General features: G+C 46.8%; 1 protein-coding gene across 1 annotated transcript in view; it reads right to left on the bottom strand.

The window, feature by feature from the left end:
- The window catches only part of qkib (QKI, KH domain containing, RNA binding b), a gene marked incomplete at its 5' end in the record, with an annotated part of 48,767 nt that overhangs the window by 9,966 nt on the left and 14,959 nt on the right, over nt 1–23,842 (bottom strand). Inside the window, one exon of the mRNA XM_046332700.1 lies at nt 17,695–17,811. Within this exon, the coding sequence (XP_046188656.1) occupies nt 17,695–17,811 (117 nt within the window). The remainder of the gene's footprint in view (nt 1–17,694; nt 17,812–23,842) is intronic.

Below are 23,842 nucleotides of genomic sequence, written 5' to 3'. Positions count from 1 at the left end.
CACACTCCCATACGATACCCCCCACACACACACTCACTCCCATACGATACCCCCCACACACAGACACTCCCATACGATACCCCCCCCCCCACACACACACACTCCCATACGATGCAAGCACACAGAATGTACACAAACACACAGATGCAAACTCACATTACCAGTTGGCTCATAAAAGTGTGTTGACAGATGAAAGTCCGTGCGCATAGGATGTGTACATAGCAGTTTACTTCTCTATGGAAAGGCAAACAAAACAACACATGTATTTTCATACTCTCGAAGCTTAAACAAACTCGACTTTTGTCCCTACCCAGCAAACTGGAAACATCCCAAGAACATTAGATTCCCATGAAGGGTCCTTCTGTAGCTCAGTTGGTAGAGCATGGCGCTTGTAACGCCAGGGTAGTGGGTTCGATCCCCGGGACCACCCATACGTAGAATGTATGCACACATGACTGTAAGTCGCTTTGGATAAAAGCGTCTGCTAAAATGGCATATATTACATATATATATAAGTTATAGTTAGGGTTTGATCTAAGACATGCTAATATCCTAATAACAACGTTTGTTTTTTTCCCAGAAAATGTTTTAAATGAAATATCCTTGGAATGTCCTCCTTACGTTCACTAAAAATGTTAACAGCCAACCGCAGAACATTCTCCAAATGTTCTCATTCGGTTTCCAGGTAACGTAATAACACAACGGACCAGTAATGTTTGTAGAACACTCTGCCGCAACAAAATGTGAGAGCAAATAGAAATGGTTCTGAGAAAAACATTAAATCGGAACGTTCTGCTAATGTTGATGGAAATGTTATTCAAAACGACCCATGACAACAAGCAGGGAACATTCCCACAACGCTCTCGCAAAGTTATAGTGTGACGTTACGGCATGATTGCTCCAATAACATTCCTTAAACATTCTTCAGCAAATCATGTCTGGGTTGAATTCAAATTGGCTCTGAGAAAACATTGCTGGAACGTTCTGCTAACATTAGTGGACATTTCATCCGAGACACCCTACCCAGGTATAGGCTCTCCATTTGATAAATAATCCTGCAGCAACAGGAAGTGTGAATTACTATGTGGATTATTCATTAATGGACATTTTTGATCCATTTTCCGTTAGAGCAAATCAAGTCTGACATTTTAAAGTGGAAATGACAACTTCAGAAGCATTTTAAAACCTTGAATACACCAGGCAGGACAATGTATCCTGCAACTGAGTGGTCGAATTAAGATCCTGTACAGGCCTAACAAACAATCCATTTTTTTTCATATGTATTTTATTTGTTGTCTTTACTTAACCGGGGGAAACGCATTGAAACCAGGGACTCATTTTCAAGAGTGCCCTGGGAACAACAAACCAACATAATCAGTATCAAAACAACACTATCAATTCACAATTTCAACACACCTAATATCACATCAAAAACATCAATCAAAAAAATGCAGTTCTCCTTCACCACATTCCGTCGAGACCAGAGAGTCAAGCCTCAAAGTGGCCTGCAGGTTATACCATGCACTAGGGACACAATAACTAAAGCCAATCTTCCCGGACTCCGTGGAGACTTTTAGAACCAGCCAGTCTTGAGAGCGAGTCGGGTGGTGGCTGGATTTCCAATTAAGAAGTGAGTTGAGGTAGTTAGGGAGTTTCTGGAGAACTGCTTTATAAACAAATAGCAGCCCATGTTGGGCCCTTCTGGTAGTCAGACTCCCAGCCAACTGCAGTATATAAAAGGCAATGACGTGTACAAACATTTTCTCCAATGATAAAACGCAGGGCTGTGTGATAGATTGAATCTAAAGGTTTCAAAACAGAGGCTGCTGCGTGCATGTAGATGATATCACCATAGTCAAGTATGATGAGGATGAGCAACGCTTGAACAATCTTCCTCCTGGTTCAAAAGTAAGGCAAGATTTATTTCTATAGAGGAAACCGATCTAAATTGTCAGCTTCTTTGTTCGTTTTTCAACGTGTGTTTTAAAAGACAGCTCATTATCAGTCCAAATACATAAATAATTAAGAGGGACTTGCTCAATTTGGGCCCCCTTCAAGGTGCAGCGACACAGATCTTTAGGGTCAATTTCACAAGACCTGGAGAACAACATAAACTTGGTTTAAACAACATTTAAGATCATTGGGCGTTTCCTGCTGCACTAAGGGCGCACAGGAATAAATAATTGTGTCATCCACATAGAGATGTAGGTACCAGTTATTATTATTATTCAGGGACAAATAATTTATGTAAATAGTAAAGGGACTAGTATTGAGCCTTGTGGCACTCCTTTAGACTGAACTCCATCAGCAGATGTACATTGACTTTTGTTGTGCAGGTCATTTTTAACCAGCCGCAGGCCGCTTGGTCTGGACCACGTGTCAAACCTCATTCCACGGAGGGCCGAGTGTCTGTGGGTTTTCGCTCCTCCATTGTACTAGATTAAGGTCAACAATTTTGGATAGCCTCCGCAACAGGAGTGCGTGATCAACCGTATCGAATGCTTTCGACAGATCAATACGAAGGGCATCGCAGTGCCGTTTCCTGTCTAGCGCATTAACTGTGTAATTTATGACTAGAGAGGCAGCCGAGATGGTGCTGTGGCCTGGTCTAAAGCCTGACTAGTGAGCATTCAGAATGCATTAACCCTCTAAAAAAAGGCTGCAGCTGAGAATTCAAATGTTTTCGCTAAACGTGAACGTTTTAAGATGATAATCATTAAGATCGCAGGGATCGCCACCTTTGTGGAGCGGGAGAACACAGGGGCCGCCTTCCACAAGCGTAGGAATAATACCCAAGAGAATGAATAGAGAACATTCCAAGGGTGTATATTGATAACAACAAACAGCCCAGCAAACCGGGAACATTAGCCAACATTCCCACGATGTTCTAGTTAGGTTTGAAGCCAACATTAGGACAATAACGCCCCCACAAACATTTCAATCGCGTTGTTACGAGGTTGCCTGGGCATGTAATAACACGTTCCGGTGATGTTCTTAGACAAGATGTTGGAGCAAGAGAAGTGGTTAAGACGAAACATTGCAGGAACGTTCTGCTAACGCTGATGGATATGATACTCAAAAACACTCATAACAACAAGCAGGGAACATTCCTCCAATGGTCTCATAAAGTTACAGTGTGAAGACAGCTTGGCTGTCGAAACATTGGCTATTAAAAGTATTGCATGTGAGCTCCTAGATTACAGCAGCTCTTCTTTGCTTTTTATAGTTGTGGCATTATGACATGGCGGTTCTGATTACATTACCTGGAGTTATTAATAAAAACAAGTAAAAAACTCCCTGGAATATTCCGTTAATGTTGGAGATATTACTACTAACGCCTACTGTATGACAACAAACATTCCTGCGAGACGATTGTCAAGTTTTGTAAGGTTATGGCATGACGATACAGAATTGCTCTAAAAACTCACCTCCGACGATAAACGGAAGTAGTTCTAGAGGCATTGCTGCAATGTTCTGCCAATGTTGACGTGTAATGTGACATTATTATATGAAGTTGCCAAACTTCTAAAGAAATGGCATCTCCATGTTCTTACATCATTATATTTTATGAGGGTATTGTCCAAACTTTGCTATAGCTTTTTTAAAGAATGGTCGTCAAGCAGAGTTGAACCTGTGATCTGCAAGCCTTGTAGTCTGTTGCGCCAACAGGATCCTAATGTTTCTAGTGGATTTCCCTTCGTACTGAAATTCTCCAATTATGATCCAAACTATGGCTATACACTGAGTGTACAAAGCATTAGGAACACACATTCCTAATATTGAGTTGTATCCCCGTTTGCCCTGAGAACAGCCTCAATTCGTCAGACGACAAGGTCTCGAAGGCGTTCCACAGGGATGCTGGCCCCTGTTGACTCAAATGATTCCCACAGTTGTGCCACATTGGCTGGATGTCCTTCGGGTGGTGGACCATTCTTGATACACACGGGAAACCGCTGTGCGTAAAACCCAAGCAGCATTGCAGTTCTTGACACATTCAACCGGTGCGCCTGGCACCTACTACCATACACCCCGTTCAAAGGTACTTAAATCCTTTGTCTTTCTCACTCACCCACTAAATGGCACACATACACAATCCATGTCTCAAGGCTTAAAAATCCTTCTTTAACCTGTCTCCTCCCCCCAATATACACTAATGGATGGGATCATAGCTTGCACCTGGATTCACCTGGTCAGTCTATATCTTGGAAAGGGCAGGTGTTCCTAATGTTTTGTACGCTCAGTGTATATCTTAGTATATATATATATATAGTGTATATATTTTCAGTGTTTATCTTAGTATATATATATATATATATATATATATATATATATATATATATATATATATATATAGTGTATATATTTTCAGTGTATATCTTAGTATATATATATATGCACATCTACAGTGCCTTTCAGAATGTATTCACACTCCTTGTTACAGCCTGAATTTAAAATGGATGACATTTATATTTGTTTTGTCACTAGCCTACACTCAATACCCCATGATGCCCAAGTGGATTAGTGTTTTTAGACATTTTGACAAATTAATTGAGTAAATAAGTATTTGACCGCTTTGTTATGGCAAGCCTAAATAAATTCAGGAGTAATAATTTGCTTAACAAGTAACATAATAAGTTGCATGGACTCCCTCTGTGTGTAATAATAGTGTTTAACACGATTTTTGAATGACTACCTCATCTTTGTACCCCACACATAAAATGATCTGTAAGGTCCCTCAGTCGAGCAGTGACTTTCAAACAGATTCAACCACAAAGACCAGGGAGGTTTATCAATGCCTTGCAAAGAAGGGCACCAATAATTGGTCAATTGGTAAAAATAAAAAGAGCAGACATTGAATATCCCTTTGAGCATGGTGAAGCTATTATTATTCTTTGGAAGGCGTATCAATACACCCAGTCACTACAAGGATACAGGCGTCCTTCCTCACTCAGTTGCCGGAGAGGAAAGAAACCACGCATGGATTTCACAATGAGGCCAATGGTGACTTTAAAACAGTTACAGAGTTTAAAGGCTCTGATAGGAGAAAACTGAGAATGGATCAACAACATTGTTGAATTTACAGAGTGAAAAGAAGGAAGCCTATACAGAATAAAAATATTACCAAAACATGCATCCTGTTTGCAACAAGGCAGTAAAGTAATATTGCAAAGAAAAACATGGCAAAGCAATTCACTTTCTGTCCTGAATACAAAGTGTTATTTTGGGGCAAATCCAATACAACACATTACTGAGTACCACCCTCCATAGTTTCAAGTATAGTGGTGGCTGCATCATGTTATGGGTGGGCTTGTAATCGTTAAGGACTGGGGAGTTTTTCAGGATAAAAAAGAAACGGGATGGAGCTAAGCACAAGGAAAATCCTAGAGGAAAGCCTGGGTCAGCCTGCTTTCCACCAGACACTGGGAGATGAATTCACCTTTCAGCAGGACAATAACCTAAAACACAAGGTCAAATATACACTGGAGTTGCTTACCAAGAAGACCGTGAATGTTCCTGAGTGGACGAGTTTGTCATGTTTTGTCATTTATTATCTTGTCTTGTCCCTGTGCTTCCCATTCTATTCGTTTCCCTCTGCTGGTCTTATTAGGTTCTTTCCCTCTTTCTATCCCTCTCTCTCCCCCTCCCTCTCTCACTCTCTCGCTCTCTCTTCTCTCTATCGTTCCGTTCCTGCTCCCAGCTGTTCCTATTCCCCTAATCAATCATTTAGTCTTCCCACACCTGTTCCCGATCCTTTCCCCTGATTAGAGTCCCTATTTCTTCCTTTGTGTTCCGTTCCTGTCCTGTCGGTTCCTTGTCTAGAATTCACCGTGCTGTGTTTGTGTATCGCCCTGTCGTGTCGTGTTTTCCTCAGATGCTGCGTGGTGAGCAGGTGTCTGAGTCTGTCTGGTTCAAGTGCCTTCCCGAGGCAACCTGCTGTTCACCTGCTGTTCAAGATCGAGTCTCCAGTTTGTCCTCGTCATTTCGAGTGAAAGTTGTGTTTTTTGTTTGTATTTACTTTACTGGATTAAAGACTCTGTTTTCGCCAAGTCGCTTTTGGGTCCTCTTTCACCTGCATGACAGAAGGAACCGACCAAGGAATGGACCCAGCGACTTCAGACGCTCGTTACACTGCCGTCGAGATCCAAGGAGCCATGCTCGGCAGACACGAGCAGGAATTGTCTGCTGCTCGCCATGCCGTGGAGAACCTGGCCGCTCAGGTTTCCGACCTCTCTGGACAGTTCCAGAATCTACGTCTCGTGCCACCTGTTACTTCCTGGCCTGCCGAGCCTCCAGAACCTAGGGTTAATAACCCACCTTGCTACTCCGGGCAGCCCACTGAGTGCCGCTCCTTTCTCACGCAGTGTGAGATTGTGTTCTCTCTCCAACCCAACACATACTCTAGAGAGAGAGCTCGGGTTGCTTACGTCATTTCACTCCTTACTGGCCGGGCTCGAGAATGGGGCACAGCTATCTGGGAGGCAAGGGCTGATTGCTCTAACAAGTTCCAGAACTTTAAAGAGGAGATGATTCGGGTTTTTGACCGTTCAGTTTTTGGTAGGGAGGCTTCTAGGGCCCTGGCTTCCTTATGCCAAGGTGAACGGTCCATAACGGATTATTCTATTGAGTTTCGCACTCTTGCTGCCTCTAGTGAGTGGAACGAGCCGGCGCTGCTCGCTCGTTTTCTGGAGGGACTCCACGCAGTGGTTAAGGATGAGATTCTCTCCCGGGAGGTTCCTTCAGATTGCTCTCGCCATCCGCATAGAACGACGGGTAGATCTTCGTCACCGGGCTCGTGGAAGAGAGCTCGCATCAACGGTGTTTCCCTGCTCCGCATCGCAACCATCTCCCTCCTCTGGCTCAGAGTCTGAGCCCATGCAGCTGGGAGGGATTCGCATCTCGACTAAGGAGAGGGAACGGAGGATCACCAACCGCCTGTGCCTCTATTGCGGAGTTGCTGGACATTTTGTTAATTCTTGTCCAGTAAAAGCCAGAGCTCATCTGTAAGCGGAGGGCTACAGGTGAGCGCAACTACTCAAGTCTCTCCATCAAGATCCTGTACTACTTTGTCGGTCCATCTACGCTGGACCGGTTCGGGTGCTACATGTAGTGCCTTGATAGACTCTGGGGCTGAGGGTTGTTTCATGGACGAAGCATGGGTTCGGAAACATGACATTCCTTTCAGAGAGTTAGAGAAGCCTACGCCCATGTTCGCCTTAGATGGTAGTCATCTTCCCAGTATCAGATTTGAGACACTACCTTTAACCCTCACAGTATCTGGTAACCACAGTGAGACTATTTCTTTTTTGATTTTCCGTTCACCGTTTACACCTGTTGTTTTGGGTCATCCCTGGCTAGTATGTCATAATCCTTCTATTAATTGGTCTAGTAATTCTATCCTATCCTGGAACGTTTCTTGTCATGTGAAGTGTTTAATGTCTGCCATCCCTCCCGTTTCTTCTGTCCCTACTTCTCAGGAGGAACCTGGCGATTTGACAGGAGTGCCGGAGGAATATCATGATCTGCGCACGGTCTTCAGTCGGTCCCGAGCCAACTCCCTTCCTCCTCACCGGTCGTATGATTGTAGTATTGATCTCCTTCCGGGGACCACTCCTCCTCGGGGTAGACTATACTCTCTGTCGGCTCCCGAACGTAAGGCTCTCGAGGATTATTTGTCTGTGTCTCTTGACGCCGGTACCATAGTGCCTTCTTCCTCTCCGGCCGGGCGGGGTTCTTTTTGTTAAGAAGAAGGACGGTACTCTGCGCCCCTGCGTGGATTATCGAGGGCTGAATGACATAACGGTTAAGAATCGTTATCCGCTTCCCCTTATGTCATCAGCCTTCGAGATTCTGCAGGGAGCCAGGTGCTTTACTAAGTTGGACCTTCGTAACGCTTACCATCTCGTGCGCATCAGAGAGGGGGACGAGTGGAAAACGGCGTTTAACACTCCGTTAGGGCATTTTGAGTACCGGGTTCTGCCGTTTGGTCTCGCCAATGCGCCAGCTGTTTTTCAGGCATTAGTTAATGATGTTCTGAGAGACATGCTGAACATCTTTGTTTTTGTCTATCTTGACGATATCCTGATTTTTTCTCCGTCACTCGAGATTCATGTTCAGCACGTTCGACGTGTTCTACAGCGCCTTTTAGAGAATTGTCTCTACGTAAAGTCTGAGAAGTGCTCTTTTCATGTCTCCTCCGTTACTTTTCTCGGTTCCGTTATTTCCGCTGAAGGCATTCAGATGGATTCCGCTAAGGTCCAAGCTGTCAGTGATTGGCCCGTTCCAAGGTCACGTGTCGAGTTGCAGCGCTTTTTAGGTTTCGCTAATTTCTATCGGCGTTTCATTCGTAATTTCGGTCAAGTTGCTGCCCCTCTCACAGCTCTTACTTCTGTCAAGACGTGTTTTAAGTGGTCCGGTTCCGCCCAGGGAGCTTTTGATCTTCTAAAAGAACGTTTTACGTCCGCTCCAATCCTCGTTACTCCTGACGTCACTAGACAATTCATTGTCGAGGTTGACGCTTCAGAGGTAGGCGTGGGAGCCATTCTATCCCAGCGCTTCCAGTCTGACGATAAGGTTCATCCTTGCGCTTATTTTTCTCATCGCCTGTCGCCATCTGAGCGCAACTATGATGTGGGTAACCGTGAACTGCTCGCCATCCGCTTAGCCCTAGGCGAATGGCGACAGTGGTTGGAGGGGGCGACCGTTCCTTTTGTCGTTTGGACAGACCATAAGAACCTTGAGTACATCCGTTCTGCCAAACGACTTAATGCCCGTCAAGCTCGTTGGGCGTTGTTTTTCGCTCGTTTCGAGTTTGTGATTTCTTACCGTCCGGGTAGCAAGAACACCAAGCCTGATGCCTTATCCCGTCTGTTTAGTTCTTCTGTGGCTTCTACTGATCCCGAGGGGATTCTTCCTTATGGGCGTGTTGTCGGGTTAACAGTCTGGGGAATTGAAAGACAGGTTAAGCAAGCACTCACGCACACTGCGTCGCCGCGCGCTTGTCCTAGTAACCTCCTTTTCGTTCCTGTTTCCACTCGTCTGGCTGTTCTTCAGTGGGCTCACTCTGCCAAGTTAGGTGGTCATCCCGGTGTTCGAGGCACTCTTGCGTCTATTCGCCAGCGCTTTTGGTGGCCGACTCAGGAGCGTGACACGCGCCGTTTCGTGGCTGCTTGTTCGGACTGCGCGCAGACTAAGTCGGGTAACTCTCCTCCTGCCGGTCGTCTCAGACCGCTCCCCATTCCTTCTCGACCATGGTCTCACATCGCCCTAGACTTCATTACCGGTCTGCCTTTGTCTGCGGGGAAGACTGTGATTCTTACGGTTGTCGATAGGTTCTCTAAGGCGGCACATTTCATTCCCCTCGCTAAACTTCCTTCCGCTAAGGAGACGGCACAAATCATTATCGAGAATGTATTCAGAATTCATGGCCTCCCGTTAGACGCCGTTTCAGACAGAGGCCCGCAATTCACGTCACAGTTTTGGAGGGAGTTCTGTCGTTTGATTGGTGCGTCCGTCAGTCTCTCTTCCGGGTTTCATCCCCAGTCTAACGGTCAAGCAGAGAGGGCCAATCAGACGATTGGTCGCATACTACGCAGCCTTTCTTTCAGAAACCCTGCGTCTTGGGCAGAACAGCTCCCCTGGGCAGAATACGCTCACAATTCGCTTCCTTCGTCTGCTACCGGGTTATCTCCGTTTCAGAGTAGTCTGGGTTACCAGCCTCCTCTGTTCTCATCCCAGCTTGCCGAGTCCAGCGTTCCCTCCGCTCAAGCGTTTGTCCAACGTTGTGAGCGCACCTGGAGGAGGGTGAGGTCTGCACTTTGCCGTTACAGGGCACAGACTGTGAGAGCCGCCAATAAACGCAGGATTAAGAGTCCAAGGTATTGTTGCGGCCAGAGAGTGTGGCTTTCCACTCGCAACCTTCCTCTTACGACAGCTTCTCGTAAGTTGACTCCGCTGTTCATTGGTCCGTTCCGTGTCTCCCAGGTCGTCAATCCTGTCGCTGTGCGACTGCTTCTTCCGCGACATCTTCGTCGCGTCCATCCTGTCTTCCATGTCTCCTGTGTTAAGCCCTTTCTTCGCACCCCCGTTCGTCTTCCCTCCCCCTCCCGTCCTTGTCGAGAGCGCACCTATTTACAAGGTACATAAGATCATGGACATGCGTTCTCGGGACGGGGTCACCAATACTTAGTGGATTGGGAGGGTTACGGTCCTGAGGAGAGGAGTTGGGTTCCGTCTCGGGACGTGCTGGACCGTTCACTCATTGATGATTTCCTCCGTTGCCGCCAGGATTCCTCCTCGAGTGCGCCAGGAGGCGCTCGGTGAGTGGGGGGGTACTGTCATGTTTTGTCATTTATTATCTTGTCTTGTCCCTGTGCTTCCCATTCTATTCGTTTCCCTCTGCTGGTCTTATTAGGTTCTTTCCCTCTTTCTATCCCTCTCTCTCCCCCTCCCTCTCTCACTCTCTCGCTCTCTCTTCTCTCTATCGTTCCGTTCCTGCCCCCAGCTGTTCCTATTCCCCTAATCAATCATTTAGTCTTCCCACACCTGTTCCCGATCCTTTCCCGATCCCACACCTGTTCCCGATCCACACCTGTTCCCGATCCCTGATTAGAGTCCCTATTTCTTCCTTTGTGTTCCGTTCCTGTCCTGTCGGTTCCTTGTCTAGAATTCACCGTGCTGTGTTTGTGTATCGCCCTGTCGTGTCGTGTTTTCCTCAGATGCTGCGTGGTGAGCAGGTGTCTGAGTCTGTCTGGTTCAAGTGCCTTCCCGAGGCAACCTGCTGTTCACCTGCTGTTCAAGATCGAGTCTCCAGTTTGTCCTCGTCATTTCGAGTGAAAGTTGTGTTTTTTGTTTGTATTTACTTTACTGGATTAAAGACTCTGTTTTCGCCAAGTCGCTTTTGGGTCCTCTTTCACCTGCATGACAGAGTTACATTGTTGACTTAAATCTACTTGAAGATCTATGGCAAAACCTGAAAATGGTTGTCTATCATTGATCAACAACCAATTTGACAGAGCTTGAATAATTCAGAAAAGAAAAATGCGCAAATGTTGCGCAATCCAGGTATAGAAAGCTATTAGAGACTTGCCCAGAAAGGCTCACAGCTGCAATTGCTGACAAAGGTAATTCTAACATGTAATCTAGATATATTAATGTAAAATGTATACTAGAATTTTTCTTTGACGTTACACACCATTTTGTGTAGATCATTGACATAAAATGACAAAGAAATCCATTTTAATCCCACTTTGTAACACAACAAAATGTGGAAAAAGTCAAGGGGTGTGAATACTTTCTGAAGGCACTGCATGTGGACCTAACCGCAATCAACAAGGCAATGACTTAACATGATTTTTGAAGTCAAGTTTTTGGGGAAAACAAAAGTCAAAACATCCCAACATTACAGTATATAAAGAGGACTGATAGAGTAAGAAATAATAAAGCATACCTATTTTTCTAGATTCACTTACCCTCTCCATTGCAAAGACAAAGACCACGACTTGGAAGTCAGAGATAAGCTGTCAACAACTTTATATTTTTGTTAGTCCCAGTGACGCAATGGATTCATTCCAGGGATAATGCTTAGAAACTCCCAGATTCAATCCCTGTTTGTGACTATCAACAAAATATGGAAAAAATATGTTTGTACAGTAAATGTTTATGTGATTCCAGATAATTGCCATATCTGTTGCTACATGGACTGTTGTGCAATTAACTTAACAGTAAGATAACACATTATCATTATGGGAAGAATGTCATCCAAATCTGTCCTGTTGTGTACACTCAGTGGCCAGTTTATTAGGTACACCACCCCACATGGCCTTGGCGTGTTATATAAAGCAAGCAGACAGACATCAAGGCATTCAATTACTGTTCAATCGAAAGCTAAAATGGGCAAAACGAGTGACCTAAGCAATTTTGAGCGTGGCACGACCGTTGGTACCAGGCACGTTGGATCCAGCAGTTCAGAAACGACTGCCGTCTTGGGCTTTTCACGCACGACAGCGTCTCTCGGGTGTATCGAGAATGATGCGACAAATAAAAAACATTCAGTCGGAAGAGAGACATTCAGTCGGAGGAGAGACATTCAGTCGGAGGAGAGACATTCAGTCGGAGGAGAGACATTCAGTCGGGGGAGAGACATTCAGTCGGAGGAGAGACATTCAGTCGGAGGAGAGACATTCAGTCGGGGGAGAGACATTCAGTCGGGGGAGAGACATTCAGTCGGAGGAGAGACATTCAGTCGGAGGAGAGACATTCAGTCGGAGGAGAGACATTCAGTCGGGGAGAGACATTCAGTCGGAGGAGAGACATTCAGTCGAAGGAGAGACATTCAGTCGGAGGAGAGACATTCAGTCGGAGGAGAGACAATCAGTCGGAGGAGAGACATTCAGTCGGGGGAGAGACATTCAGTCGGAGGAGAAACATTCAGTCGGGGGAGAGACATTCAGTCGGGGGAGAGACATTCAGTCGGGGGAGAGACATTCAGTCGGATGAGAGACATTCAGTCGGATGAGAGACATTCAGTCGGAGGAGAAACATTCAGTCGGAGGAGAAACATTCAGTCGGGGGAGAGACATTCAGTCGGAGGAGAGACATTCAGTCGGATGAGAGACATTCAGTCGGATGAGAGACATTCAGTCGGAGGAGAGACATTCAGTCGGAGGAGAGACATTCAGTCGGCAGAGAGACATTCAGTCGGCAGAGAGAGGTTCAGTCGGAGGAGAGACATTCAGTCGGGGGAGAGACATTCAGTCGGCAGAGAGAGGTTCGAAGGACAATAGCTAGAATCTTGCAAGCTAACAGGCGGATCACAGGCAGACAAATAATGGTGCAGTACAACAGTGGTGTGCAGACCGGCATCTCGGAACGCACAACTCATCAAACCCTGTCATGGATGGGCTATTGCAGCAGACGACCGCGCCGGGTTCCTCTCCTATCAGCTGAACACAAGAAGAAGCTGCTCCAGTGGGCACGCCATCACCAACACCGGACAATTGAAGAGTGGAGAAAACATTGCCTGGTCCAACTAATCACGGTTCCTGTCGTGTCATGCTGATGGCAGAGTCAGAATTTGGCTTAAGCATTACGAGTCCATGGACCCATCCTGCCTGGTGTCAGAGGTACAGGCTGGTGGTGGTGGTGGTGTACTGGTGTGGGGAATGTTTTCCTGGCACACGTCAGGTCACTTGATACCAATTGAGCAATGATTGAACGCCACAGCTTATCTGAACATTGTTGCTGACCAAATCCAATAGAGCATCTTTGGGATGAGATGTAACGGGCTGTTCGCAGCGTGAATATAACGCCGTCCAATCTGCAACAACTGCTTGATGTCATGGACCAACATCACTGTGGAATGTTTCCGACACCTTGTACACCCATGCCCCGAAGAATTTAGGCTGTTCTGGAGGCAAACGGGGCCCGACCCGGTACTAGATGGGTGTACCTAATAGACTGGCAACTGAGTGTATACTGTATATCCCCACTATTTTCCTACAACCTAAACAAATGTTTTAGGAACTTCTAAAAAAACATTTTAATGAAGTGTTCTGGGAATCTTGCAACATATTTTTCCAACCTAATAGAACCATTGTAAAGTTTTTGTGGACATTTTCTGTGTTTTGACAACAGATCTTTTGTATTCACCACCAGACTGTTCCCACAACCCAATGAAACATTCTGGGAACCTTTAAAGAACAGAAGGAACGTGCTCTGGGAATGTTCTTGCAACCACAGGCGAATGTTTTTACAATCGTGCATAATCAGCACAACTGGAGAGTTTTTGTTTTATGAGAACATTTGTGTCAACCTAACAAATGTTCTAGGAACTTTCACAGAACCTATTTTGGTTTGCTCAGTGTATTGTCCCTGCTGAGCCAGACATGCTGTCTGGCAGAATATATGCCACGAGGAGGCAGTAATTAAGGGGAACCTTAAGATTCAGCACACTAATTCAAACCACTAAGCAATGAGCTCAAGGTTAGCTGCACGGTTAACTACTGTAGTGTCGCTTTGAGACCTGTGGCAATACTGATGCAACAAACAACAAGACTGATATGTATGTAAACTATGCACAGTGTTGCTTTAACAGAGCAACTTTGAAAGTCATTCCCAGACTCTCAGAGAGATGTAGAGAGAGAGAGAGAGAGAGAGAGAGAGAGAGAGAGAGAGAGAGAGAGAGAGAGAGAGAGAGAGAGAGAGAGAGAGAGAGAGAGTGTGTGAGTGAGTGAGTGAGTGAGTGAGTGAGTGAGTGAGTGAGTGAGTGAGTGAGTGAGTGAGTGAGAGATACGCACACACAGCCACACACACACAGTGTCTCAGAGAAGGGGAGCAACTGTGGAAGCGATGTGCTGTGCATGTTGAGTAGGCAGTGTGGATATGGGACTAGAGTAGAGTAGATCTGTGTGAAGCCACTCTGATAGTCATAATAACTGTAATAGCCAGAGGGCCTTGGGCAGTTGAAGACAGAGTCTGTCTGAACGCTATTGTAAGGACCGTGGCCTGTGTGGTTGGTTATGTTTGTGTGCTTATGTACGTGTGTAAAGCAGAGAGCGAGAGAGAGAGAGAGAGAGAGCGAGAGCGAGAGAGAGAGCGAGAGAGCGAGCGAGAGAGAAAGCGCGAGCGAGCGCGAGAGGTAAACAGAACATTTAGAGTAGGTGTATGTATCTGTGATATTTTTCACCAGCTTATGGTGCCAGGAGCAGCAGAAGGATGAGGAGGCGGCAGTGCCACTACTGCTGCCAGGGACAGACAGTGCAGCCCTCATCTGGCCCCCGTCCTAGTCTGCTACCTTTATTACCACTGGTCATGGACGCACAATTCATTAAGCTAACCTGGCGAGCCCCCTTCCCACAGCATCAGAGCACACAACAGAACACTAATGTCTGTCACACTGAGGCAATCACTGCCCAGCGCTGCTGAGACCCCGCCCACTCTAAGGCTGTAGACACCACCTGCTGTGCCACCATTTGACTCAAACATCACGCCACTTCCAGGGCTGACCTTACACCAAGCTCTCCACTTCCAGGGCTGACCTTACACCAAGCTCTCCACTTCCAGGGCTGACCTTACACCAAGCTCTCCACTTCCAGGGCTGACCTTACACCAAGCTCTCCACTTCCAGGGCTGACCTTACACCAAGCTCTCCACTTCCAGGGCTGACCTTACACCAAGCTCTCCACTTCCAGGGCTGACCTTACACCAAGCTCTCCACTTCCAGGGCTGACCTTACACCAAGCTCTCCACTTCCAGGGCTGACCTTACACCAAGCTCTCCACTTCCAGGGCTGACCTTACACCAAGCTCTCCACTTCCAGGGCTGACCTTACACCAAGCTCTCCACTTCCAGGGCTGACCTTACACCAAGCTCTCCACTTCCAGGGCTGACCTTACACCAAGCTCTCCACTTCCAGGGCTGACCTTACACCAAGCTCTCCACTTCCAGGGCTGACCTTACACCAAGCTCTCCACTTCCAGGGCTGACCTTACACCAAGCTCTCCACTTCCAGGGCTGACCTTACACCAAGCTCTCCACTTCCAGGGCTGAGTTAGTGTGAGAGCGCTCATGCTCAATGGTTATCTATTGGCTGGCTGCTGTGGTGGTGCTGTGTTTCCACACCGCCTTCTGCATTCCACAAGACCCAATCTGTGTCGGCAGGCATTTGTTTCACTTAAGGAGTGTGTACGTGGCACGAGACAGTACGCAGAGGACGAGGACACCGGCGTCTGCGCTGCTCGGTCATCTAATAAAATATGTGCGGGTAGCGAGGAACCCGATAACCACTGCAACAACAACGTCCTTCAGTCACAGAGAGGGGGGGGGAGAGAGAGAGAGAGAGAGAGAGGGTGAGAGAGGGTGAGAGAGTGAGAGAGAGAGTGAGAGAGAGAGTGAGAGAGAGTGAGAGAGAGAGAGTGTGAGAGGGTGAGAGAGAGAGAGAGAGAGAGAGAGAGAGAGAGAGAGAGAGAGAGAGAGAGAGAGAGAGAGAGAGAGAGAGAGAGGGAGAGAGAGAGAGAGAGAGAGAGAGAGATGGAGAGAGAGAGAGATGGAGAGAAAGAGAGATGGAGAGAGAGAGAGAGAAAAGACACAAGACTAAACAAGTGAGAGGGAAGGAGGGGGAGACAGAGAAAGAGACTGGGAACAGGAGAGATGGACGAACAGAGGAAGGGCAAGAGGGGGTCATTGACGGTGCTTTATGATGCGAGAAAGATCTGTAGTTTTGATTTACTCTGTCCTACAGTTCATCACTAACACCATAGTGGTTAGGCTAAAAAGAGAGCCTCGCCCCGCTCTGTGGTGGGAGATATGATACAGATAGAGCTGGGTTTCTGCAGGACGGCGAGCTGAAGCAGATGTGGAGGGGGGGGTGCAGGAGAACACAACATGGATATCAGAGACACTTGTTTTATTTTTTCTGCCAGCGCCCCCACTGGGACTATGTGGAAGAGCTCAGATAACCATCTCCACTAACACCACTTGTCCAAATAGAAGGCAGGGCCCTGCTTATACAGTGGAAACAAAAAAACAGACCTTTCTCCGAAAAAAGAAAGATGGGAAATAAATAAATGTCTGTGTGTGTGTGTGTGTGTGTGTGTGTGTGTGTGTGTGTGTGTGTGTGTGTGTGTGTGTGTGTGTGTGTGTGTGTGTGTGTGTGTGTGTGTGTGTGTGTGTGTGTGTGTGTGTGTGTGTGTGTGTGTGTGTCCGTGTGTGTGTATTTGTCTATGTGTCTGTGCGTATGTATGTCTAAGAGGAGCCCCTGGTCCCAGACCACCTCCCCAGTGCTCCTCTCCCATCCTACAGGGGCCAGGGTTAGAAGATCACACATTTCAGGGACAGGGCCAGGCTGGACTGGGGGCCCATCCAGCCCCACAGATCTGAGGCCAAGGACAATGTTTGAACACCTGCCCCTCCCAGAGCGACAGTGCAGCTTGGGGGAATGATTGTTGTTTCCCAATAGGAGGAAATATCTGAGATCTTCAGACGGCCCTGCAGACTAGTGGACACACCCTTGGAGGATAGTAGTACTGCTCATGGACACAGTAGGGAAACACACTCTACCAGTTTTACACAATGACTAGAGCCTGTATCAATGGAAGGCATCTGAGAAAAGACGAAGAGATTAGGGCGGTCAATTGCTGAAATGATCGATAACGATTTACTTACTTTGTAAATAGCAATCTGTGTGTGAGGGTGAGTTTATAGTGCCTGTGTGTGTGTGTGTGTGTGTGTGTGTGTGTGTGTGTGTGTGTGTGTGTGTGTGTGTGTGTGTGTGTGTGTGTGTGTGTGTGTGTGTGTGTGTGTGTGTGTGTGTGTGTGTGTGTGTGTGTGTGTGTGTGTGGTTTTGTTCTTCCATCCTCCTGGTGGTCTGAAATCACCAAAAGTCCACACAAGGATAGTAAAACCAGAGAATTATCCCTTGTGGGGACATTTTAAGGTTAAGGGTTAGAATTAGGGTTAAAGTTAGGTTAAAGTTAGGGATAGGTTTAAGGTTAGGGGTTAGGGGAAATAGGATTTTAAATTGATATACATTTTAGGTCCCCAAGACCAAACAAGTGTGTGGTTGTGTTTGAGTGTGTGTGTGTGTGTGTGTGTGTGTGTGTGTGTGTGTGTGTGTGTGTGTGTGTGTGTGTGTGTGTGTGTGTGTGTGTGTGTGTGTGTGTGTGTGTGTGTGTGTGTGTGTGTGTTAGCTCGCCTTACCTTCTTCTTGTCCCTCATGGAGCCTTTTCCGCGCACCATGATTTTACATCCTGTCTCTGCCTCCAGCTGCTTGGCTGTCAGCCCCCGTGGTCCCAGGATACGGCCCACAAAGTTAAACTGCCAGAGAAACACACACACACACACACACACACACACACACACACACACACACACACACACACACACACACACACACACACACACACACACACACACACACACACACACACACACACACACACACACACACACACACACACATTAGAACCTGGGCTTAGAACCAGATCAGTTCTTCAACATCGTCAACAGGACACTTTATCATTGATAAGTATGAGGACATAGTAGACAGTTGAAACATATCTGTAATGGAAACGTTAACTGATTATCTCAACCCTGACATGTTGAGAAGAGAGCGGGATCAGATACAAGGATGTGGAAACACAGAGAAAGAACGAGAGAACAAGGCGATGATGCAGACGAGGTAGCCCCTCGCTTGACCCTCCCACCTCACTGTAATCTCACGCCCTCATCACCCGCCTGGCGCTCTTACACAATGACGCTCGGCGGCGGCTGAAAAGCAGCCGATATCGGGAGTGTCTTGCGACCAGACGCCGCTGACAAGATAAGGTTCAGCAATCGTTTCGCCCATCGATCAGCAGCTCCTCCCTGCTCCTCTCCTCACTGGACTTTACACTGCCTGTCAGTCAAGACTCATGAGGGTTGCTGCATATCGATGAGCTGGGACTGAGACTGACACACAGACAAGTCCTGGGCCTTAAAGGACAAGAGAGACAGACTGACTGACTGGCCAAGTTTATAGCAACAAGACCTATTGGATTCAAACGAAACAGAGCAAGAACAATGAATGTTTTTAAAAGATTGGCATTCACCATTATCTCCGCTGATCACTTCATGTCAAAACAGATGTGAGATCTTAATTTGAGCCGGTTTGCTACAGCAGGAAAATAATCCCGCAGCAACAGGAAATGTGAATTATTATGTGGACTCGGGAGCGGTACTCCTTGTATATAGCCTCGTTATTGTTATTTATAGTGTTACTCTTTTCTATTTTTATTAGCACATTTGATACTTTTGAACTCTGAATGGTTGGGAAAGGACTCATAAGTAAGCAATTAACAGTAAAGAAAACAGTTCAAGTCTACACCTGTTGTATTCGGCACATGTGACAAATAAAATTGTATTTGTTTTTAATTATAATCAATGGACATTTTTGAATGGGTAGATACATTTTTCGTGTGGGGAAAAATCAAGTCAGAATTGTAAAAAGTGGAAAATGATAACTTGAGAAGTATTTTTTTAAACCTGAAATACACCACAAGTTTTACATTTCCTGCAACAGGGTGATCAAATTAAGATCATACATCTGTACATTCACTTTGACAGTGTTTTGAATCAGAGTCGACTTGACACTACAGGATGTGAGTGACGAAGAGCTGTGGGAAACATATGGACTACTATGGTTACTCCCTCCTCTGTGGCTATCAAAGTGCTGTGCTTGAAGTATTGACAATCCATTCAAATGAGGTCCGGAAGATTTTACTGAGTTACAGTTCATATAAGGAAATCAGTCCATTTAAATAAATTCATTCGGCCCTAATCTATGGATTTCACATGACTGGGAACACAGATATGAATATGTTGGTCACAACGCCATACACCTGGTCTGCGGATTGAGGCCGGTTGGACGTACTGGAAAATTCTCTAAAACAACGTTGGAGGCGGCTTATAATAGAGAAATAAACATTCAATTATCTGGCAACAGCTCTGGTTGACATTCCTGCAGTCAGCATGCCAATTGCACGTTTCTTGTGCGTATGGACAATTTCTGGGATCTTTCATTGCAGCTCATGAAACATGGGACCAACACTTTACATGTTGCGTTCATATTTTTGTTCAGTGTATATTGTCTTTCTGCTGGCTCTGCGGCTCTCGTGCCCAAAGTTGTGTACTGTGCGATGAGCAAGAGCAATGTTTATCGTGTGCTCTGCCCTTCTTTTAATTTTGCTCTCTCCCTCCCCCCTGTTCCTCTCGTCTCTCCCTCGCTATGGAAATTCTGTCCATCGGCAGAAGATCTATTTGCTTACCTTTGACTACCAACCCGAAAGAAAGTACAGAATATACAAGAAATGCCTACAAACATTGTGGAATTTCCAGTTTCACCCTCCAAACCTCTAAAGGACTGAGGTGTACAGAATAAGCAGACCCCATGCTGTCCTTTCTGTGTGTTTCAGCACCTCGCTGAAAGCCCAGTTGTTTTAGCCGTTTGTCAGCTGCCAAAGTAAGGAGTTTGCACCCCTGGCATGGTTGAAAAGGGCACATTCTGCTGCTCTGCCATGCACTATGTCCCTATACACGATACACACACCACTCTCCAACGAGAAGAAATAACAAAGACAATATCTCAGCATAGAGACACAGGTCACTCCATAGAGACACAGGTCACTCCATAGAGACACAGGTCACTCCATAGAGACACAGGTCACTCCATAGAGACACAGGTCACTCCATAGAGACACAGGTCACTCCATAGAGACACAGGTCACTCCATAGAGACACAGGTCACTCCATAGAGACACAGGTCACTCCATAGAGACACAGGTCACTCCATAGAGACACAGGTCACTCCATAGAGACACAGGTCACTCCATAGAGACACAGGTCACTCCATAGAGACACAGGTCACTCCATAGAGACACAGGTCACTCCATAGAGACACAGGTCACTCCATAGAGACACAGGTCACTCCATAGAGACACAGGTCACTCCATAGAGACACAGGTCACTCCATAGACAGCTTTCTGCATAATAATCCATGCAATTTAAGACAATCTCACTTTGATTTGGCATCCCAGAGCTATACAGGTTTTTGCATGACGGTGCTCGAGCGCTCAGTCAGCGGTGTCCTTCTAGTCAATCACGCTTTCTTGTCTCCTGGATAAAAAAAAATGTGTTCCTTTTGAGCCTGAACAATCATAGAAACCACGGGACTTCCTCATCTTCACAAGTACAGCTCAGCTCAAATTCACTCGGAAGGTAAATCAAAAAGCCAGAGTTATCTCCTCTCTCTTGACGCAGGTCTCCCTGTACCATGATGCCGCCGTGTTCGGTGCAATACAGAGACACCAGTCACGGAACAACCATCCCTTTCAGCCTACAATTCAGAAGAAACCCATCGGCGCAGCTGCCAGGAGATCGAGGCAGGCTCTCTCTCTCTCTCTCTCTTACACCTTGACTGTCATGAAGATGATGAAGATCACCATCAACCTCAACATCACGATGACCATCTACTGGACCACCCCCCTGTATTTTCCCTACCTACGACGTTTCAACAAAATATCTGAGCCGTCAGAACCCTTCTGGTGTTCCAAAGCATGAAAAGCCAAACGCATTATCATAGTCAAACATCCCCCTCCTCCGTAAAAAAAAAAAAAAACGGGTCATGAAAGAGCATCTGACTTATTCATAGTGACACAACCCGGGCACAACAAAAAAGTGCAAGTGACAGCACGAAGGTGAAAGGGGGACTCGAAGCAACACTTCTCAACCCCCTCTGGTCTCCCTCCGGTCTGCCTCTGTCACCTGCATGTTGATATCCTTCCTTTAGGAGCATCCCTCTCTCCTCTCCTCCTCTGCCCAGCTTTTGTGTTCCATGTCTCCTAACCCATCATGCCAAGTAGAGTACCTTGATGCATTTGGCAGTGATGAATGCCTCCGAGTAGTTTTGAGGTGGGGAATTGGGGATCGTGAGGCTGTGGTGTGTTTTGAGAGGACAGTGGTGTGTGTGTGTCTGTGTGTGTGTGCTTTCCCTGCGCGTGCATGTGTTTTGAGAGGACAGTAGTGTGTGTGTGTGTCCGTGTGTGTGTGTGCTTTCTCTGCACGTGCATGTGTTTTGAGAGGACAGTAGTGTGTTTGTCTGTGTGTGTGTGTGTGTGTGTGTGCTTCCCCTGCACGTGCATGTGTTTTGAGAGGACAGTAGTGTGTGTGTCTGTGTGTGTGTGTGTGTGTGCTTCCCCTGTACGTGCATGTGTTTTGAGAGGACAGTAGTGTGTGTGTCTGTGTGTGTGCTTTCCCTGGCATGCATGTGTTTTGAGAGGACAGTAGTGTGTGTGTCTGTGTGTGTGTGTTTTCCCTGCGCGTGCATGTGTTTTGAGAGGACAGTAGTGTGTGTGTTTCTGTGTGTGTGCTTTCCCTGGCATGCATGTGTTTTGAGAGGACAGTAGTGTGTGTGTCTGTGTGTGTGTGTTTTCCCTGCGCGTGCATGTGTTTTGAGAGGGCAGTAGTGTGTGTGTGTCTGTGTGTGTGCTTTCCCTGCGCGTGCATGTGTTTTGAGAGGACAGTAGTGTGTGTGTGTGTGTGTGCTTTCCCTGCGCGTGCATGTGTTTTGAGAGGACAGTAGTGTGTGTGTGTGTGTGTGTGTGTGCTTTCCCTGCGCGTGCATGTGTTTTGAGAGGACAGTAGTGTGTGTGTGTGTGTGTGTGTGCTTTCCCTGCGCGTGCATGTGTTTTGAGAGGACAGTAGTGTGTGTGTGTGTGTGTGTGTGTGTGTGTGTGTGTGTGTGTGTGTGTGTGTGTGTGTGTGTGTGTGTGTGTGTGTGTGTGTGTGTGTGCTGTGCATGTGTTTTGAGAGGACAGTGTGTGTGTGTGTGTGTGCTTCTCTGGTGCATGTGTTTTGAGAGGACAGTGTGTGTGTCCCTGCGCGTGCATGTGTTTTGAGAGGACAGTAGTGTGTGTGTGTGTGTGTGTGTGTGTGTGTGTGTGTGTGTGTGTGTGTGTGTGTGTGTGTGTGTGTGTGTGTGTGTGTGTGTGTGTTTTCCCTGCGCGTGCATGTGTTTTGAGAGGACAGTAGTGTGTGTGTGTGAGTGTGTGTGTGTGTGTGTGTGTGTGTGTGTGTGTGTGTGTGTGTGTGTGTGTGTGTGTGTGTGTGTGTGTGTGTGTGTGTGTGTGTGTGTGTGTGTGTGTGTGTGTGTGTGTGTGTGTGTTTTCCCTGCGCGTGCATGTGTTTTGAGAGGACAGTAGTGTGTGTGTGTGTGTGTGTGTGTGTGTGTGTGTGTGTGTGTGTGTGTGTGTGTGTGTGTGTGTGTGTGTGTGTGTGTGTGTGTGTGTGTGTGTGTGTGTGCTGTGTTCCCTGCGCGTGCATGTGTTTTGAGAGGACAGTAGTGTGTGTGTGTGTGTGTGTGCTTTCCCTGCGCGTGCATGTGTTTTGAGAGGACAGTAGTGTGTGTGTGTGTGTGTGTGTGTGTGTGTGTGTGTGTGTGTGTGTGTGTGTGTGTGTGTGTGTGTGTGTGTGTGTGTGTGTGTGTGTGTGTGTGTGTGTGTGTGTGTGTGTGTGTGTGTGTGTGTGTGTGTGTGTGTGTGTGCTTTCCCTGCGCGTGCATGTGTTTTGAGAGGACAGTAGTGTGTACGTGTGTGTGTGTGTGTGTGTGTGTGTGTGTGTGTGTGTGTGTGTGTGTGTGTGTGTGTGTGTGTGTGTGTGTGTGTGTGTGTGTGTGTGTGTGTGTGTGTGTGTGTGTGTGTGTGTGTGTGTGTGTGTGTGTTTTCTCTGTGCGTGCATGTGTTTTGAGACGAGGAGAATAAAAAAGGGCAGTATTAGAATCCCATCTCCCATCTTGTCATGTGAAATCTGGGTGAGGGACTGGCAAGGTGAGAGAGGGGATTTGCGTGAAGGTTATCAGCATTGGTAGGGTTAGTGTGCTTCAGACAGGAATCGTCTATGTGGAGGGTGCCCCCCTACCCCTCACGTCCCTCTTCCAGTAGGGCCGGGACGATACCAGTTTCGCAAATCCTCGTTAGTACAAGTGGCAAGGAAACAAAACACACAATTTAACCTCTTTAGGAAGACATGTGGTCACCCACAGTCACAGGACACTGTATTTGACACACAGCGGGTTTTTTAACGGCCTGCTTTGTGTTCTCATTTATGCCATGGGGGGGGGGGGTGATTGTGATACTGGTATCATCCCAGCCTTAACTTCCTGTATTTAACCTTTTCTGTCAGACGTCAAGTGATCCGCATGGCAGCTGCAGCTCACTCAGGATCACACTGGGCCTTCTCTTCCCGTTAAAGAACCAACACAGGGCCGCACAGCAGGTGCACTGGGGTCAAACACATACTGTATTTATGTCCACTG

This window comes from Oncorhynchus gorbuscha, unplaced genomic scaffold (genome assembly GCF_021184085.1).
Source record: "Oncorhynchus gorbuscha isolate QuinsamMale2020 ecotype Even-year unplaced genomic scaffold, OgorEven_v1.0 Un_scaffold_2468, whole genome shotgun sequence".
Classification (NCBI taxonomy): Eukaryota; Metazoa; Chordata; class Actinopteri; order Salmoniformes; family Salmonidae; genus Oncorhynchus; species Oncorhynchus gorbuscha.
Note: the sequence above shows the minus strand (reverse complement) of the source record. Positions and strands in the feature narration are given on the sequence as shown.